The 21,190-nt window shown below is 44.1% G+C and overlaps 1 protein-coding gene across 1 annotated transcript; it reads right to left on the bottom strand.

Annotated features, from left to right (window-relative positions):
* Positions 1 to 2,328: 2,328 nt before the first annotated feature.
* On the bottom strand, positions 2,329 to 5,616 carry LOC124545858. Its single transcript, XM_047124816.1, has one exon. The coding sequence runs from the start codon at positions 5,614 to 5,616 to the stop codon at positions 2,329 to 2,331; it is 3,288 nt and encodes a 1,095-aa protein (XP_046980772.1).
* Positions 5,617 to 21,190: the final 15,574 nt, after the last annotated feature.

The following is a 21,190-nucleotide window of genomic DNA, read 5'->3' as shown; positions in this document are numbered from 1 at the left end:
TGTGGATGAAACATGGATACATTACTATACTCCTGAGACCAAACAACATTCTAAACAATGAGTCACCAAGGGATAATCTGCAGAAAAGGCGAAGATCATTCCTTCGGCCGGAAAGGTTATGGCGACTGTCTTTTGGGATTCGCAAGGGATAATCCTCATCGACTATCTGGAAAAGGGTAAAACTATTACAGGTGCATATTATTCATTGTAATTGGACCGTATGAAAAGCAAGCTGCAAGAAAAACACCGGCGATTGAACCGCAAAATAGTCCTTTTCCATCACGACAATGCACCAGCACACACCTCAGCAGTTGTGGTCGCAAAATTAATGGAAATAGGATTCCAACTCGTTTCAAATCCCTCCTGTTCTCCAGACTTGGCTCCCTCAGACTACTATTTGTTCACCAATTTGAAGAAATGGCTGGCGGGACAAAGATTTTATTCGAACGAGGAGGTGATTGCAGCAACTAATAGCTATTTTGCAGACTTCGACAAATCCTATTATTCAGAAGGGATCAACAAATTAGAACAGCGTTGGACGATGTGTAAGTCTATGTCTAAAAATAAAAAAGGTTTACCCCAAACACGTAAGTAGTTTTTATTTTTTCATGGACTTTTCAAACGCCCCTCGTACTGAATAAAAATGGTTCAACGAAGCATTCATGCTCTCGAATTGTCTTCTTCCTGCGTACCTGACATGAGTACCACAGGTCGCAGATTTGTTTGATCCGCAGAAGAGCGTCACTGAGATGCACAAAAACCTAATATGGGAGACGCTTCGTGACATAGATCAGGAAATTAGGAATATACACCACTACGATCCCTGGCCTACTGCTTCCACAGTGACCGCAAAGGCGAGACATGACTAATTACAGTGCACACAGAGGCATTTAAGCGGATATTCTTTCCGCTGGTTATAGGAGAATGAACCAGGAAGAAACTCTTATGTCGCGTCCCCACACATTCCCAGGCTACCAATACAGATTTGGTGTGGCCTGTGTGGCGGAATCAGGAGAATGACGACACTATTGCTCGGTTGTGTTTTCCTCTCATTGAGTTGTATTACAGCTGGATTGATTTACGTTTTTCATTACAACAAATACGCAACACATTTGAACACAAAAGTCCCTATAATACGAAAGAAGCTCATTATTTATCTTGGTTGTACTGTAGATGTCTGAGGTTGCGAGCAGTCGTCAACAGAAGACAGTCGCCACGAAAGCTACCGATATGTACCGATCACGACAAAGAAACGAAGCTCAGCTTTTGTAGCTACGTTGCGATTTAATGCAAGTGTACTATCTTAAATCTCCAGCACCGAGTATTCCGGTGAGTTAAAAGAAAATCGCCGCATTCCGGTCGTAACAAGGGCTGCACAAACGTTTAGGTTGTTTGCAAAGATCGTTTTGTGTAGACGCTTTTTTGTTTGTTTTCCGTAGCTCTGCCATTTGTCGTAATTGTTGGGAACTTCAAAAACGTGCAGAAGAAACATCAAATTTGAAGCATCCAAAAGGAACTTTTTCTATATATATTAATGACTGTAAAAATAAAATTCACAGATTATTTACTGAGCGACATTATTATTAGGGAATGGAAGTATGCATAGTAAACAAAGTATCGGTAAATTTTTGGTACTGACCATGGACGATGTTCAATTTGTGTAGGTAGCAGACCCAGATTTTGCACGAGGTCTGGATTATTTAATTTACACGAAAGCATTCCCATCTACCATTGGTCTACTAATTACGGCGATTTCCTCGTTACTTAACTTCCACTGTTATTGGGAGCCATTCCTGTGTTTGTGTGAAGCACAGGGTGGTTATAATTAAAGTGCAGCTACTCACAGAGGTCCAGTGTCGGCTGTAATTATCGTATGTCAGCGAAACTGGATTAATGCTGAACTGACTTCCGCTGGAAAAAAATTAATTCCAATTTTGGCCATCAAATGCAATTCTGGCGCTGTGAATGCAGGAAAGAAGTACAGAAATGTTTCCATATGTAATGGATTAGGAATAGGACGTGGGCAGCAAAGGTCAAACAAGTCTTCATATGACGCAGAGACCTAACGTGTCCCATGTAAACATGTTTTGTATTTTCTGAGCCAAAAGTCATATGGACTGAGATCAGATGATCTTGCAGGCCATGCATCTGGAAACTGTTTGGAGATAACCGTTCGTGGAAGGCTTCATTAAGCAGATCTTTTACCGGACGAGTGACATGAGGCGCTGCACCATCTTGTGTGAAAACAATGATTTCCACACAGTTGTGTTCTTCCAAAGCAGGAATCACATGCTGTACAATCATGTCTTCCAAAGCAGAAATCACATGCTATACAAGCATGTCTTCCAAAGCAGGAATCACAAGCTGTACGAGCATGTCTTCCAAAGCAGGAATCACGTGCTGTACAAGCATGTCTTCCAAAGCAAAAATCACATGATGTACAAGCATGTCTTCCAAACCAAAAACCACATGCTGTACAAGCATGTCTTCCAAAGCAGAAGCCACATCCTGTACAAGCATGTCTTCCAAAGCAGAAACCACATGCTGTAAAAGCATGTCTTCCAAAGCAGAAACCACATACTGTACAAGCATGTGTTCCAAAGCAGAAATCACGTGCTGTACAAGCATGTCTTCCAAAGCAGGAATCACATGCTGTACAAGCATGCCTTCCAAAGCAGGAATCACATGCTGCACAAGCATGTCTTCCAAAGCAGAAATCACATGCTGTAGAAGCATGTCTTCCAAAGCAGGAATCACATGCTGTACAAGCATTTCTTCCAAAGCAGGAATCACATGCTGTACAAGCATGTGTTCCAAAGCAGAAACCACTTGCTGTATGAGCATGTCTTCCAAAGCAGAAACCACATGCTGTACAAGCATGTCTTCCAAAGCAGAAACCACATACTGTACAAGCATGTGTTCCAAAGCAGAAATCACGTGCTGTACAAGCATGTCTTCCAAAGCAGGAATCACATGCTGTACAAGCATGCCTTCCAAAGCAGGAATCACATGCTGCACAAGCATGTCTTCCAAAGCAGAAATCACATGCTGTAGAAGCATGTCACCCAAAGCAGGAATCACATGCTGTACAAGCATGTCTTCCAAAGCAGGAATCACATGCTGTACAAGCATGTGTTCCAAAGCAGAAACCACATGCTGTACGAGCATGACTTCCAAAGCAGAAACCACATGCTGTACAAGCATGTCTTCCAAAGCAGAAACCACATGCTGTACAAGCATGTCTTCCAAAGCAGAAACTGCATGCTGTACAAGCATGTCTTCCAAAGCAGGAATCACATGCTGTACAAGCATGTGTTCCAAAGCAGAAATCACATGCTGTACAAGCATGTCTTCCAAAGCAGGAATCTCGTGCTGTACAAGCATGTCTTCCAAAGCAAAAATCACATGATGTACAAGCATGTCTTCCAAACCAAAAACCACATGCTGTACAAGCATGTCTTCCAAAGCAGAAGCCACATCCTGTACAAGCATGTCTTCCAAAGCAGAAACCACATGCTGTAAAAGCGTGTCTTCCAAAGCAGAAACCACATACTGTACAAGCATGTGTTCCAAAGCAGAAATCACGTGCTGTACAAGCATGTCTTCCAAAGCAGGAATCACATGCTGTACAAGCATGCCTTCCAAAGCAGGAATCACATGCTGTACAAGCATGTCTTCCAAAGCAGAAATCACATGCTGTAGAAGCATGTCACCCAAAGCAGGAATCACATGCTGTACAAGCATGTCTTCCAAAGCAGGAATCACATGCTGTACAAGCATGTGTTCCAAAGCAGAAACCACATGCTGTACGAGCATGTCTTCCAAAGCAGAAACCACATGCTGTACAAGCATGTCTTCCAAAGCAGAAACCACATGCTGTACAAGCATGTCTTCCAAAGCAGAAACTGCATGCTGTACAAGCATGTCTTCCAAAGCAGGAATCACATGCTGTACAAGCATGTGTTCCAAAGCAGAAATCACATGCTGTACAAGCATGTCTTCCAAAGCAGGAATCACGTGCTGTACAAGCATGTCTTCCAAAGCAAAAATCACATGATGTACAAGCATGTCTTCCAAACCAAAAACCACATGCTGTACAAGCATGTCTTCCAAAGCAGAAGCCACATGCTGTACAAGCATGTCTTCCAAAGCAGAAACTGCATGCTGTACAAGCATGTCTTCCAAAGCAGGAATCACATGCTGCACAAGCATGTCTTCCAAAGCAGGAATCACATGCTGTACAAGCATGTCTTCCAAAGCAGGAATCACATGCTGTACAACAATGTCTTCCAAAGCAGGAATCACTTGCTGCACAAGCATGTCTTCCAAAGCAGAAATCACATGCTGTACAAGCATGTCTTCCAAAGTAGGAATCACATGCTGTACAAGCATGTCTTCCAAAGCAGAAATCACGTGCTCTACAAGCATGTCTTCCAAAGCAGGAATCACATGCTGTACAAGCATGTCTTCCAAAGCAAAAACCACGTGCTGTACAAGCATGTCTTCCAAAGCAGGAATCACATGCTGCACAAGCAAGTCTTCCAAAGCAGAAATCACATGTTGTACAAGCATGTCTTCCAAAGCAGGAGTCACATGCTGTACAAGCATGCCTTCCAAAGCAGGAATCACATGCTGCACAAGCATGTCTTCCAAAGCAGGAATCACATGCTGCACAAGCATGTCTTCCAAAGCAGGAATCACATGCTGTACAAGCATGCCTTCCAAAGCAGGAATCACATGCTGCACAAGCATGTCTTCCAAAGCAGGAATCACATGCTGTACAAGCATGTCTTCCAAAACAGGAATCACATGCTGTACAACAATGTCTTCCAAAGCAGGAATCACTTGCTGCACAAGCATGTCTTCCAAAGCAGAAATCACATGCTGTACAAGCATGCCTTCCAAAGCAGGAATCACATGCTGCACAAGCATGTCTTCCAAAGCAGGAATCACATGCTGCACAAGCATGTCTTCCAAAGCAGGAATCACATGCTGTACAAGCATGTCTTCCAAAGCAGGAATCACATGCTGTACAACAATGTCTTCCAAAGCAGGAATCACTTGCTGCACAAGCATGTCTTTCAAAGCAGGAATCACATGCTGTACAAGCATGTCTTCCAAAGCAGGAATCACATGCTGTACAACAATGTCTTCCAAAGCAGGAATCACTTGCTGCACAAGCATGTCTTCCAAAGCAGGAATCACATGCTGCACAAGCATGTCTTCCAAAGCAGGAATCACATGCTGTACAAGCATGTCTTCCAAAGCAGGAATCACATGCTGTACAACAATGTCTTCCAAAGCAGAAATCACATGCTGTACAAGCATGTCTTCCAAAGCAGAAATCACATGCTCTACAAGCATGTCTTCCAAAGCAGGAATCACATGCTGTACAAGCATGTCTTCCAAAGCAGAAACCACGTGCTGTACAAGCATGTCTTCCAAAGCAGGAATCACATGCTGCACAAGCAAGTCTTCCAAAGCAGAAATCACATGCTGTACAAGCATGTCTTCCAAAGTAGGAATCACATGCTGTACAAGCATGTCTTCCAAAGCAGAAATCACATGCTGTACAAGCATGTCTTCCAAAGCAGGAATCACATGCTGTACAAGCATGCCTTACAAAGCAGGAATCACATGCTGCACAAGCATGTCTTCCAAAGCAGGAATCACACGCTGTACAGGCAAGGCTCGACGACGTATTGACGTCACGGTGCACCTGACATGTCCTCTGGGTGTACTCTGTTCAAAGAAGAACTGTTTGAGAATAAAGGTGCTTGTGAATCTATACCACACAGTCCCATACGGCGAGTGCAATGGCTCCTCTTGTACAACATGCACTTTAACACTACCCCAGATTTGAAAGTTCTGTGTATTCACTGCACCTTGTAGTGTAAAATGTGCCTCGTCACTCCATAGAATAATGCTCGGTCACATGTCGTCAACTTCGATCCGTGCCAGAAGCAGAAGAGCAAATTCAGAACTTTGCTGCGAGTCGTGAGGTTTCAGTTGCTGCACCGTCTGGATCTGGCAGGGGTACCAGTGTAAAATAGACCGCGATACTTTCCGTGCTGTTGACCACGAGATGGATAATTCTCAAATGGCTCTGAGCACTATGGGACTTAACTTCTGAGGGCATCAGTCCCCTAGAACTTAGAACTACTTAAACCTAACTAACCTAAGGACATCACACACATCCATGCCCGAGGCAAGATTCGAACCTGCGACCGTAGCGGTCGCGCGGTTCCAGTCTGAAGCGCGTAGAACCGCCCGGCCACTTCGGCCGACGATGGATAAATCTCGCGACACTAAATGAGCTCTAGCACTACCCTGTGCACGTGCTGCGTGGTCACTTACAGCAACAGCAAACTCATGAATAACTTGCACGGGGATAGGACACCTTCCTCTTCCAGGTGCCACAACAAGATCACCCGTGTTTTCGAATTTCATTATCTTCTTCTTTAAACCATTTAATGACATTTGGCTTCGTCTGGGACCAATCATTCGGTGGTACTGTCTCAATGCAGCACCATAATTGCTGCAGTTCACATAACACAGTTTCACTATTAGCACACGGCCTCTCTTTTCGATAGGCACGTTGTTCACTCACGTTATAGCTTCTCAAATGACAACGTGGATGTCATACAGTATTAACACATTAGCATATCTATCAAGTTTCACTGCCATAAGATAATTACAGTCCACATTGGTCCTCCAGGAGTAGCTGCACTTTGATTATAGCCACCCAGTGTGTGAGGGAAGCTACGCCACAATAACTGGGGTAGGAATTAACCGCTCAAAAATGATAACTGGGCCACACCCGTTCATTGAACGTTTGACTATGACAAAGAGTTTCATGCATCCACATCTACCGCGTCTCCTGTGTATTTCCGGATCGTGCAACAAGAGCACAGATAGTCCCAGTCTTCAAGAAGGGTCGTCGAACAGATGCGCAAAACTATAGACCTATATCTCTTACGTCGATCTCTTGTAGAATTTTAGAACATGTTTTTTGCTCGCGTATCATGTCATTTCTGGAAACCCAGAATCTACTATGTAGGAATCAACATGGATTCCGGAAACAGCGATCGTGTGAGACCCAACTCGCCTTATTTGTTCATGAGACCCAGAAAATATTAGATACAGGCTTCCAGGTAGATGCTATTTTTCTTGACTTCCGGAAGGCGTTCGATACACTTCCGCACTGTCGCCTGATAAACAATGTAAGAGCCTACGGAATATCAGACCAGCTGTGTGGCTGGATTGCAGAGTTTTTAGCAAACAGAACACAGCATGTTGTTATCAATGGAGAGACGTCTACAGACGTTAAAGTAACCTCTGGCGTGCCACAGGGGAGTGTTATGGGACCATTGCTTTTCACAATATATACAAATGACTTAGTAGATAGTGTCGGAAGTTCCATGCGGCTTTTCGCGGATGATGCTGTAGTATACAGAGAAGTTGCTGCATTAGAAAATTGTAGCGAAATACAGGAAGATCTGCAGCGGATAGGCACTTGGTGCAGGGAGTGGCAACTGACCCTTAACATAGACAAATGTAATGTATTGCGAATACATAGAAAGAAGGATCCTTTATTGTATGATTATATGATAGCGGAACAAACATTGGTAGCAGTTACTTCTGTAAAATATCTGGGAGTATGTGTACGGAACGATTTGAAGTGGAATGATCATATAAAATTAATTGTTGGTAAGGCGGGTACCAGGTTGAGATTCATTGGGAGAGTGCTTAGAAAATGTAGTCCATCAACAAAGGAGGTGGCTTACAAAACACTCGTTCGACCTATACTTGAGTATTGCTCATCAGTGTGGGATCCGTACCAGGTCGGGTTGACGGAGGAGATAGAGAAGATCCAAAGAAGAGCGGCGCGTTTCGTCACCGGGTTATTTGGTAACCGTGATAGCGTTACGGAGATGTTTAATAAACTCAAGTGGCAGACTCTGCAAGAGAGGCGCTCTGCATCGCGGTGTAGCTTGCTGTCCAGGTTTCGAGAGGGTGCGTTTCTGGATGAGGTATCGAATATATTGCTTCTCCCTACTTATACCTCCCGAGGAGATCACGAATGTAAAATTAGAGAGATTAGAGCGCGCACGGAGGCTTTCAGACAGTCGTTCTTCCCGCGAACCATACGCGACTGGAACAGAAAAGGGAGGTAATGACAGTGGCACGTAAAGTGCCCTCCGCCACACACCGTTGGGTGGCTTGCGGAGTATCAATGTAGATGTAGATGTAGATGTATAGCGTCTACCCTTCTACATGAAGTCCAATTACGACTGAGATTTTGCGGCGCTGCGCTAATGTAGCACAGCACGAAAGCGCGTGTAGGTATGAGGCAACCGCAGTGACGTCACACCTATGACGTGTTTACCGCATCGACCAGCGCCGGATGCCGACGTCACAAGGCCACGGCCGACGTTTCCGGGGTCGCTGCCTCCCTGGGCCAACATTGAGGTAATGCCGTGCAGAATTAGCCTTCCGTGCCGCTGATGCCTTATTCTCATAGCGTGAACTCGGCAAAGAAATACCACCCGCTGTCACATCACGGCAACGCTGTATCCACGAGCAGAGACTTCTACTTCGTAATAAACGTACAACTAGCATGCAGGTGAAACTGCAGTTCCTGACAACTTTTCGATCCATGGCATTTCGGGAAGAATAGCAAACCTTTCAGGAAAAGCATAACATTTCGACCTAAAAAAGTTCATTTAAACGTTAGTCCAGTTTCCAGTGTTTGTAGATACACGTATATTTGTGTGATATGTAAGGCACACTGTTCCCTACCGTGACTGTAGTGGTTGAATTGCATGAGATGACAGTTGCAAGTATAGCGTAGCTGCACTAATCGCAACTACAATAGGGATATTTGTGCCAAAAAAGAGTGTCATGCCGCTAATTCGATACCTGACAACATATCAGCACAGAAATGTTTATACACCACTGTATAGCGCTTGGCGGAGTTTACTTCCCACGCTACCAGTTTTTACAAGTTGTTCCCGTTCCATTCACGTATGGAGCGCAGGAGAACGATTATTTAAACGCCTCTGCGCACTCTGCACTTAGTCTAATCTTGTGCTCGCCATCCCTACGACAGCGTTAAATAGGAGGTTGTAGCGTACTGCTAATTTCATCGTTCAAAGCTGGTTCTTGAAACTTTGTAAATAGGCTCCTCGATACGATATTGCTGCGTGGCAGCGCCTGTGTTGCTCAGAAGTACGACGCATAGTTCCTTCGGACATGCGTATACCAGAGGTGTACACATTCCACATTTAACCTACGCATGCTTGCCTGTTAGCCGGGCGGGCAAGCTGGCGCACGTTTACAGCCGAACGGGCTGGCTGCGTTACCCCCATCCAAGCCAAGCTACGCCCAATCCAAGCAATACAAAGGAACAGTGCATGCCTGTCCGTCTTTCCACGGTGCTACGCTGCGTAGCTCTTTATTCTGTACACTTTCACTGCAGTGTTATTAGTAGGGTTCGGGCGCTTTTTGTCTGTATATCGCAAGTCGACGCCCTATATACTACATATATTCATTCTGGGTCCTTGTAGCCCAGAAAATTGTGGATCTTGTTTGGCCTTTTTTCCTTTTCGGCGTATTTCCGGTTTATTTATTTCCTTCCACATGAACGGTTTTCTCTGCAACTTCACCCTCAGCTAGTACTAGCTATTGCCGCGCGGGATTAGCCGAGCGGTCTCGGGCGCCGCAGTCGTGGGCTGTGCGGCTGGTCCCAGCGGAGGTTCAAGTCCTCCCTCGGGCATGGGTGTGCGTGTTTGTCCTTAGGATAATTTAGGTTAAGTAGTGTGTAAGCTTAGGGACTGATGACATTAGCAGTTAAGTCCAATAAGATATAACACTTTTTTTTTTTTTTTGTACTAGCTATTCTCAATTTGAACAATTTTCAGGTCAGCGCTTATACACGTTTTCTATAGTAAGCAGAATCATCTCTGAAAGTCGAGATCCTTTGCACTGAAGAACCTGAAGATGTCTATTATACCTGAACATCAACTAAAGTAACGTTCTGGAAGTCTAGTTTCTGGAACCTTAGTATGTTTCAGCCAAATATGAACCAGTTACAACAAATTTAATTACTTTTTCCAGGATGTGTATTGCGGTTTCGCTGAATTCATTTTAAGTGACCAAAATACTTCAGTCCAAAATCCCCAAATGAATATTAGTAAAGATGAATTTCGTTTTTCATATTATGCTATTCTTAAAAGCTTATATCTGAAAGAAGAAGCTATTCTTTCATACTACGTTTTCTTCACACTGTGCTGCATACCACCAGAATTTGGTTTTCAGTATCCATGGAGTGGTATATTTTTCCCACTACAAAGTTTGCTCCAAATTTAGGAAGCCCATAACCGCTAAATGGCCTCAAATTCTTAGCACACAATTGTCAGCCACTGTGTCTCCGCCCTCTTTGAAAAAAAAAATCGTATAGTGAGGCAACTGCTGGTTTACAAACATATCTAACATACTCGAAGTTACCAAATGAGTCTTTAGTAACATTTTACACAATTTGCATTGTTTTTTTTTTCTTTATTGTGATTTTTATCACCTTACACAAGGCGGGCGGGCAGCAGCTGAGTACGCCGCTCTTCAGCCTTGAGATTTACAATAAGTAATAAATAGAGGGGGCACAGAGAATACAATCAAAACGGCGGGCAAAGCAATGTAGACACTGAAAAATAAAAAACACGGAGCCCTTCACGCCTGACGAGAAAACATCACTGACACTAGTTGACACGGCGCACAAAACATGGATGATGGCGATGGCACACGTGAATAGTGGCGGCGTGACGGCGAACAAACACTAAACACAAACGAAGGCACACACACGAGACACTGATGGCGATGACCTCCGGAACGCGAATGTTCACTGTGCGTGTGCGAGTCCGGGGACCTGCCAAGAGAGGAGGAGGAGGAAGGGGAGTGGGAGAGCGAGAGGGGAGAGCAGAGATGCCACGGGCAGGGGAGATAGGGGGAGGGAGGAAGGGGGAGGGGAAGCCCGGGTGAAGAGGGGTGGAGGGAGGGGTCGGGGGAAAAGGAAAGAGAAGGGAAGGGAAGAGAAGGGAGGGAGGGTTGTAATATTGTAACTTTAATTTGGTATGCTGATATCGGTGCTAATTGACAATGAAAGTGGGTTAAAAGCCGTGATCTGTCTGGGGACGTTAACCGTGGATTACTGGGCAACTGTTTCATCAGATATTTAGTCTAGGTTTACCAAGCAGACTAACATTAATGATAATCTTTTAATAGTCATACAAAACCGGTAATATATATATATAAAAAAGAGAATTTAAATAAAAAGAAAGAAATCAGTTTATATTTGGAAATTTATTTTAAGATTGTTCATTGAAATCTCAGCATATTATACGTGAGTTATAACTCAGCTGGTGCCTTATTTACGATTGAAAAATGTGAGATTGTAATCTTACGGAACACATAAAATATGGAGCCAAGATTGGGAGACTGCATACGACACTGCATTCATAAAATAACTCACGAAGAACATTGAAACATAAGCAAGAAGAAATTAACCACAACCAACAGATTCAGTTTTTACCCAAAGAAATTACGTTCATACCACAATCCTGTCCGTCATGTAATTACCACACACTGGTATACTAAATTCATATTAACTCTTTGTGAAGTCTTCGCAAAAAGAATAGCTGAGGGCTACTTTGATGATTACACCACATGCTCCACGTGGTCAACTTGGTTTACACAAAGCGTACAACTCCACAATAATTTTGATAATTAAAATACATTAGATCGAAAAGCAATTGACAAAAGCAAAACCTTGAACTGGTTACTAACGTCTTACTATTAACCTGATGGGTCAAACAGTTATATAAGCACGTGGTAGTGGTCTCGCAAAGTACACCGCACGTGGGCTGAACATAAAGAAAAGTTGCTATATTGAAAATATAGTCAAGACGAGACGTTATAATCACACAAGCATTCGCATTTAAGATTGATCTTAGTTAGAGTTACTGATCAACACGTAGTTCCACTTTACTCACAAAGTAGTAACAAAGCAACTACCGGAAACTAATCTGAACTTCACACGAGAATAATACTGCGCTGCAATTTAAGATAACATCGGATATTTTAGACCTAATCCCGAAACAAGGGTGATTAAATTTTCAGTTAGGCTGAACTTAACAAATCCATTGTCCTACGGACTTAGCAGACACGCGCTTAGCCGGAGATCTTACCACTTTAGACGCTCGCCACGGTCCCACAGCAACTGCCCTACAGCCGAGCGTGCTTCCTGAGGGTAGCTCACAAAGACCAACGGAAGTGGCCAGAGGGGCAGCTTCCTATACCAACATGACAACGGACGGACAGGACCATACTAAGGATAGAAACCTCTTTGCTTTTAGGAAGCGTAGCTACCTGTTCCGACGTTGGTCCTACTGTTCTCTAGCAGACAGCCTTGTCTGCTACCCTCAAGCATGCAACTAGAAATACATATGCTCATTCATCCTCTCACACAAAAGGGAAGGGGGATGACAGTATCTTATCATATACAGTATATAAAAGAAAGCGGATGTAGGTTCCGTATGAAACTGTGTGACATGAATTACATATAAGAATTACATATAAACTGTGCTTTAAAGTGTAGTAGTGTGACAGATCGTTCTTGTTTATGTGTAAAAGTAACACGTTCCACTGCTCAGTCTCCTCCCAGATAGTCAGAAACGCCACAGTACATTTAGCAGAGGAATTTATTCCATAAATGGCAACAGATTTAAGAAATTAAGCATGAAAGGAATCCAACAGAGACCTTTCAGGGTGCCTAAAGGAAAGGACACTGGAAGTGGGGGGGGGCAGGGTCAAAGTTGATAGGAGGGGTAGATGGAGGGGAGGAGGACATCATCAGGGAGGGGGAGCTGGTGGAAGCCACCTTGGGAAAGGGTAAGGAGGGTTGAGAGATGGAGACCGGGTGGGACGTGGGAATACAGGCGCGGCAGCGGGTGGGGGTGGGAGAGGATCGGGGAGACGAGCGGGTGAGGAGGATCGAGTTTACGGGAGGTGTACAGGATCCATATCCTTTCAAGGAAAAGGAGGAGGTGGGGGAAGGGGATGAGATCGTACAGGATCCGCATGAGGGAGGGGAGACGGATGCGATAGGCGAGGTGGAGAGCATGGCGTTCAAGGATTTGGAGGGATTTATAAAAGGTAGGGGGGGGGCAGAGATCCAAGCCGGATGGGCATAACAAAGGATAGGGTGGATGAGGGATTTATAGGTGTGGAGGATGGTGGAGGGGTCCAGACCCCACGTATGGCTGGAGAGTAGCTTGAGGAGACTGAGTCGGAAGCGTGCCTTGGCTTGGATTGTCCGGATGTGGGGAGTCCAGGAGAGGCGACGGTCGAGGGTGATGCCAAGGTACTTAAGGGTGGGAGTGAGGGCGATAGGACGGCCATAGATGGTGAGATAGAAATCAAGGAGGCGGAATGAAGGGGTGGTTTTGCCTACAATGATCGCCTGGGTTTTGGAGGGATTGACCTTGAGCAACCACTGGTTGCACCAAGCGGTGAACCGGTCAAGATGGGATTGGAGAAGGTGTTGGGAGCGCTGCAGGGTGGGGGCAAGGCAAGGAAGGCGGTGTCATCGGAAAACTGGAGAAGGTGGACGGGGGGTGACGGCGGCGGCATGTCCGCCGTGTACAAAAGGTACAGAAGGGGGGAGAGGACGGAGCCTTGGGGCACACCGGCGGAGGGGAAAAAGGTGTAGGAATCTGTGTTATGGATGGTGACATAGGAGGGACGGCGGGAGAGAAAGGAGCCGATCAGACGGACGTAGTTAATGGGAAGGGCGAAGGTTTGGAGCTTGAAGAGGGGACCGGAATGCCATACGCGGTCATAAGCACATTCAAGGTCCAGGGAGAGGAAGATTGCGGAGCGACGGGAATTAAGCTGTTCGGAAAGGAGATGAGTGAGGTGAAGGAGAAGGTCGTCGGAAGAGAAGGACGGCCGAAAGCCACACTGGGTAACAGGAAGGAGGCGGTGCTGGCGGAGATGCTGGTGGATGCGTCGGGTGAGGATAGATTCCAGGACCTTGCTGAAGACCGAGGTAAGGCTGATGGGACGGTAGGAGGAGACGGCGGACGGTGGTTTGCCAGGTTTAAGGAACATGAGGATACGGGAGGTTTTCCACAGGTCGGGGTAATAACCGGTGGACAGGACTACATTGTAGAGCCTGGCCAGGGTGGAGAGGAAAGAGACAGGAGCTTCACGAAGGTGACGGTAGGTGACACGATCGTGACCAGGAGCGGTGTTGCGTTTTGTGCGGAGTGTAGCAATGAGATCCTGTGTAGTGATAGGGGCATTGAGTTCCGTGTGTGCAATGTTGTTTGCATTGAGAAACACCTATAGATTTATTTGAAGCTCCCTCATAGACACACAAAAACTGTTTCCGTGATGGACTTTGGCTCTTCTTCGAGACTGGTATATATCCCCCCAGTTCTTAATTTCTCCTGTCTCCTTTAAGTTTGGTTTGTTCATTTTGCTGCTCTCATCGTTAATATAGCTGAACTGCAGTGAAACTACCTATGCAAACATATATGTGGCTGTTGTGCAGTCACGTTGAAGTGACAGCGCACTCTGTTGTCGGGTGCAGCAGGTTGAACGGGTCCCGTGAACATTGTCAGCCTGTGGGAACCCAAGTTGGCCTGCTATAAACACTGTGCTTTAGTACACATGAACTCTTGTGCCTCGGTTGCGGGGGGCTGACCTGCTTTAATGATTGTGGCGGAGATACCGGCAGGCAGAGTGGAAGGATAATTTGTACACATCTGGCACGCGTGACATATGGAAATGTGGGTCGAGCGGTGAATCGTGCCCTCATCTGTATGCGTTTAATTTTCTCTGTTAGTTCTCTGAAAGTTCGTTATGTTGTGAAGACTTCAGACACCAAATTCAGATCCTCTGAACGTCATGGTATAAATGTAGAATAGTTTACATTAATATTACTCCATGTCCTGGCTTTCTCAATATTTCACCCACACCGAACCACTAATTTCACTTTAGTGCATTTAAATCATAGTTACCGTTATATAGCACACAACACACAAATGTGAGGAATGTTATCCACAGCTATGCATATTAGGAGTGTTGTTCCCATCATCTGGCTGCCTACGTTCAATCTTTCATATGCATACATTTGGGAAAGTAGTAACTAGTCATGAGATGAAATAAAATGAAACAAAGACATCCGGACGTAAAGTCCTCATGCTACTTTAAAATCCACATAATTTGATATTTGTTTTTCTTTTTCGTACAGTCACCCATTCGCCAAAGTGTTCCTTTTTCTGTAGTGGTTACTCCGATCGCATCTGCTGCCCGTACATTGGCTTGTTCTGTAAAGAAGTACATGGCACCAATTGACTGCGCTGAGCCACCAGTCGTTCCACAGTATTCCAGATATTGCACAGGGAACACGAGAAAAAGAAGAAAAGACATTGCCCAATAGCTATCTGTGTAAACTGCTCACTTATATCGTACTACTGCTAAATTCAAAAAACGTCCATGAACCTCTCTCCTGATCGCGTCTCCAGAGCAATACAGTACGATGAGGCGTAAATAGTCTCACCATGAGGCTCGAACGCAGATCTTATGACACCCTGCATTGCCATATCTCTGCACACCGATGGAACTTCTCCTCCCGCTCGGGGAAAGGTGCCTCCAGTTCATAGACAATCGCTCTTACTCACATACATGTACATCTTTATCTACATCTACACTTTGTGAACTACTATGAGTTCATAACAGAGGTTACATCTCATTGTACTACGTATTGAAGTGTCTTCCTGTCTACACTGATAAATATTTCTTTAGAACAGTGTAATCACAACTTAGTAAATAATACATCTAAATAAATAAAAACTGACAAGAAAAATTGTTTTATACGGTTGTGATTAGACAGTTCTAAAGTAATGGTTATCAACACAATATTTCACGCAACAGAGGACGACAGAACAAGGAACAGTTAACGATGTTTCTTCCTATTTAATTTGAGTATGGGAGTGGTTTCCAAGTTAACGGGTATTTACCCCCTGAGGCGTAAAATGTAACTTTCTGAGGGGTAAAAACAAGAGGTTTCACTGTATTTAATTATTGTAATGCATCATTGCTATTATCCCTATTTCGTAAGTCTGACTGTAAAAGATACCAATAATTACATTTTTTTTAATACTAACATTAAGTGACGTATTGTGATGGGGGTTACAGTTCGTGTAACAGATGTTCTGAACGACATCTTCTAGCCGAGGGGTCTAAGGCGCTGCAGTCATGGACTGTGCGTCAGGTCCCGGTGGAGGTTCGAGTCCACCCTCGGGCATGGGTGTGTGTGTTTTGTCCGTAGGATAATTTAGGTTAAGTAGTGTGTAAGCTTAGGGACTGATGACCGTAGCAGTGAAGTCCCATAAGATTTCACACGCATTTGAACATTTTTGAACAACATCTTGCCGGCCGGAGTGGCCGTGCGGTTCTAGGCGCTACCTAAGGACATCACACACATCCATGCCCGAGGCAGGATTCAAACCTGCGACCGTAGCAACAGCGCGGTTCCGGATTGAAGCGCCTAGAACCGCTCGGCCACAGCGGCCGGCACGTCATCGACTGTCACACTAAGATCTTCATGTATTATTTCTTCCACACGTTTCAATGTGACATCACAGAAACACTCCCTTAGGCCGTTCAGAACGCTCCTAGACTGTTATTCTTTCTTGTCCTTTGTTGATTTCATGTATACAACTAAACACTGCATTTCCTGAAATAAAGTTCTCACCGCATACGGTATGCAGCACGCAACAAACATACTCTGTGGACAGTCCTTTGCTCCACAAAAATCGCACAACTGAAGAACACCTGCCACCTTGCACTGGCAGAAGTTCACCAACAGCTGATAGGGGAACACTGTTTGTGGGCGGTTTGCAATCCTACAATTGCTGCCGCCTTCCAAAAATACATGGACACGAGACTGAAAACGGTGTGCACTATTCTGGCGTTTGCGAATTATTTATTGACACACCTTAAGGCAACTACGTTAGCTTTGTGTCCACGATGTGATGTAATTCTAGTAGATTCTCCGCTTTATTTGTTTTATTTTTCCGATCAAAAATCCATTGCAAAAACTCTATTTAAATCGATTCGATTGCTTCAGATGGTAGACTGATTGTTCATCAGTATCTAAATTTTGTCGTAGTAAAAGGTGGTTCATACAACATAAAATTGCTTGAAATAATCCGTCTCTTTTCATACCAGTCAATTTACTCGTATTTACTCCACCGATTTTATTGTGTTATTCGAATTTTGACTTTTAGTTCTCCGTTGGGGGCTGATAACCTGGACGTTGAGCGCCCATAAACTGCGAACACACACTGTTAAGTGATAACCAATTATTACTTCACAGTGCAACTGGTTTTGTTGGGAAATGCTTGCATGAACCAATCCCACTACAGCTGATAAGAGATCACCATTCAACTGTTTTCTGACAGTAGAGATTGAAAATACCGCCTCAACTGTTAGTTTTTTTTTACTTTTCGATGCTTAGAATACGACCGGTGCTCTGAGCTCGCTGGTGGTACACCGCGTCCCATGCCCTCCATAGCGGCGCTAGGAGTCGCAACACAAAATTATCACACCTGATGATGGGCATGTAACAGCCCGAAACTGGTCATGGTCTATGCACTGAAAAATAAAAAATCCTTAAAACTGAAGCGGTATTTTCAATCTCTGCTATAATGCTCAGTTGCAGATGTTCCTTTAGCAGGATTGTTCGTATTTTCTGACACTTAAAAAAAACCCTTTTGAAGAGATTTAGATATTTCAGACGAAGCGTGAGGTCATGAATCATGGATGATTTGCCATTGAGATAAATTTAGCCAATCTATCCCCGTGTCACCCTAATTCAGTCATATCTATTGAGGAAATGTCCTGATTAGCCGACTGACTAACTCACCATCATCCAGCTGGGACCGCTGAAAATTGGAGTGCGTCATGATTTTATACTCTGTGCATCGTTTAAGAAGCTATTTTTTGAAAATTAAACTCCTAAGGGGGTGCAATAGAGGTTGAAAAGCTTATTGAAAATATATCGCTATTAAGATAATTTTGAAGCCAAAAGAACGAAATCTGGTATTTGGTTTCCAGGTAATAAACAAAAAAATGCGTGTTTCAGCATTTTTCGAAATACAGCCCCTCTGGGTTTGACGTAGTGGATCAAAGCTTTTTCTTTTTTTTAAGAAATAATTACTTTAGAACTACAAAAACATATTGAAAGTGACATCTATCATAACTGGTTTTTCTCGGTTAAAAATGAAAATATGCGAGTTTCACTGTTTTTGGAAATTCAACCCCAGAGGGGGAGGGGGTACGAAAATGTTCATGAAAATATTTCATTACGAAAGTACTTTTAAAGCTAGTTACTACGAAACAACGAGCGAAACAGCGAGCGCTAAGGTAGTACGTACATCAAGAACATGATTTGCGCGTGAACAGAACTGGCAGTATCTGAGTTACTCAGATTTTATTTAGGTTTCAGATGCACTGAACCTTCTTAAAAATTAGAGTTCTGCATAATTTGAAAGTACACAAAATACTGAATAAGTATGACTTACAGCTTGGTTGACGCCACAACAATGTCATCACAGTTCACCATTAGAAAGGAGGCTGCCTCATCTGGAGGTGTGCAGAGCAGTGGAACCGACAGATAGAAGTTGGTATAACAGCAAATGTGTCACTGCAGAGAGCACCATATTTTCTTCTTGGATAATAGTGTGGTGGCAACATTGCTGGGAGCCATATTGGGACCATTCTGGTATATGTTATGGTTGTGCTATATATTAAGAAGAAACAAACGTTTCGTACCGTTTCGTGCGTTGGTCGAGTTTCAGACATAAAATGAAACTGTGGATCTGTAATCCCAGATGAAAGGACAGTTGAGGTATGTACACTGACTGGCAAAAAAGTGACGCATTCAGAAGCGTAGGAGGTAATGATATGAAACTTCATGGATTGAAGGTGTATGTGACATTATTTCAGTGATGATAAAATCAACTCGTATTTCCAAAGAACTGACAGTGTGAGCTCACTTACACAGTACGACAGTACGTCGTTGCAACCCCCCCGGCCTGAATGCATGAAATGATTCGGCTGGGAAGGACGCCATAAAGTTATTGCATCCTCTTCTGAGGCAAGCTGGTGCACAGCTGTTGTAATTGCTCCTTGATATACCGTGTACTGGCACTGCGACGGAGACGACGTCCGAGCTGGTCCAACACATGTCCTATCGGGGACAAATCTGTGTATCTTGCTTGTCACAGGACTCCCTCAATATTACGCAGACAGTTCATAGAGACACGTGCCACTTTTGGACGAGCATGGACCTGTTGCTGAAAAGTGGCATCACAATAATATCGCTTCTAGGTAACATACGAAGACGTAGAATGTTCGTAACGTACCGCGCTGTCAGACTTCCCGGAACCACGACCAGCCGTGACTAATGTGTATCCACACTGTTATGCAAGCAATAATACCGCTGTGCCTTTCCAGTACATTGGTAGAATAGGACCTCTTCTAAGACTTTTGAAATTTTTAAAAATATCGCGAATCCGATGTATGTATCGATATTTAAAAAACGGGCGGGGGGGGGGGGGCGAGAGGTTCTAGGCGCTACAGTCTGGAACGGCGCGACTGCAATGGTCGCAGGTTCGAGTCCTGCCTCGGGCATGGATGTGTGTGATGTCCTTAGGTTAGTTAGGTTTAAGTAGTTCTAAGTTCTAGGGGACTGATGACCTCAGAAGTTAAGTCCCATAGTGCTCAGAGCCATTTGAACCATTTGATATTTAAAAATTATTATTATCGCTCCTCGATATGGATGGAAATATCGATATATCGACGGAAGAATATCGACGTACCGGCCTATAAAAATGGCGGCTATACGTTGTAAATATACTGCCAGTTTTCGAGCTGTATATTTAAGTATTGATTTATTAAGAGGTATTCTGTACATCAACAAGCTAGTAGCCTTCCTATTACCCTTAGAGAAAGAACTGGAAGGGAGAGGATGGCGATAACCACTTTGCCACTCACCAAAAGAAAGGTGTCCCATGGGTCCGTCATTCCGTTCGTTACTTATCAGATTAGTTCGGAACACTTCACCTCGATTTCTCTGTGTTTTCGTTTCTGCCAGCGCCAGCGACCTAGTAGCTCTTGTGCCAAAATGGCATGGTGAAGTTAAACGTGGCAGTTTCTGTTGGTTGCCGATTACGTCAGCTTCCCCCCACTCCTCATGTCTCCACATACCAGAAAGACAATCTTGGATTTTTGTTGATCTTTTCAGCAGCCGTTTTTGAAGTATGCCGATGAAGAAATAGCGCACTAGTTCTTTTTTGAACGCAACTGATGTGCTATGTCTTCACATTGAAAATCTTGTTGTTCTATTCTCACTGCCACTCCCGCAGTGCAGACTATTACTTTCTTGCCACCTATACATTCTTTACACATTCAGAGAAAGATTGGACGTGACGAAAGACTACTCCACCCAGTGAAAGTAAAATTACATTCTACTGCAATTTCAAAACAACAATTTCAAATATTTACCGACAATTGTGAAAAAATATAATACAAAATAAAAATATCGGTATTCGATATTTCCCTTTCGATATCGATATAGCTGCGTGGATTGGCCGCCTGGTTTAAGGCACCTGTCACGGATTGCGCGGCCCCTCCCGCCGGAGGTTCGAGTCTTTCCTCCGGCATGGTTGCGTATGTTGTTCTTAGCATAAATTAGTTTAAGTAGTGTGTAAGTCTAGGGACTGGTGACCTTAGCAGTTTGGTCCTTTGGGAATTTTCTCTCTCTCTCTCTCTCTCTCTCTCTCTCTCTCTCTCTCTCTTTCTTTCTCTCTTTCTCTCTCTCTCTCTCTCTCTCTCTTTCTCTCTCTCTCTCTCTCTCTCTCTCTCTCTCTCTCTCTCTCACACACACACACACACACGATATCGATATATCGGGAGAAAGAATATCGCCGACATATATCTATATTGTTTTGGAAAGACGTATCGATATTCTATCTGTAGTATCCTGCTCACACGTCTATTACAGGGTGCCATGGAAGCCGTTTCTCGAATCGCTAGACAACAGTTGGGTTGTCGTGGGGGA

Source organism: Schistocerca americana, chromosome 8 (assembly GCF_021461395.2).
Source record: "Schistocerca americana isolate TAMUIC-IGC-003095 chromosome 8, iqSchAmer2.1, whole genome shotgun sequence".
Taxonomy (NCBI): domain Eukaryota; kingdom Metazoa; phylum Arthropoda; class Insecta; order Orthoptera; family Acrididae; genus Schistocerca; species Schistocerca americana.
The sequence above is the reverse complement of the archived record's forward strand: the minus strand, read 5'-3'. Positions and strand labels throughout refer to the sequence as shown.

Excerpts from the sequence above, each read along its gene's own strand:
- LOC124545858 (XM_047124816.1), bottom strand. The coding sequence starts at position 5,616 with ATGCTTGTACAGCATGTGATTCCTGCTTTGGAAGACATGCTTGTACAG.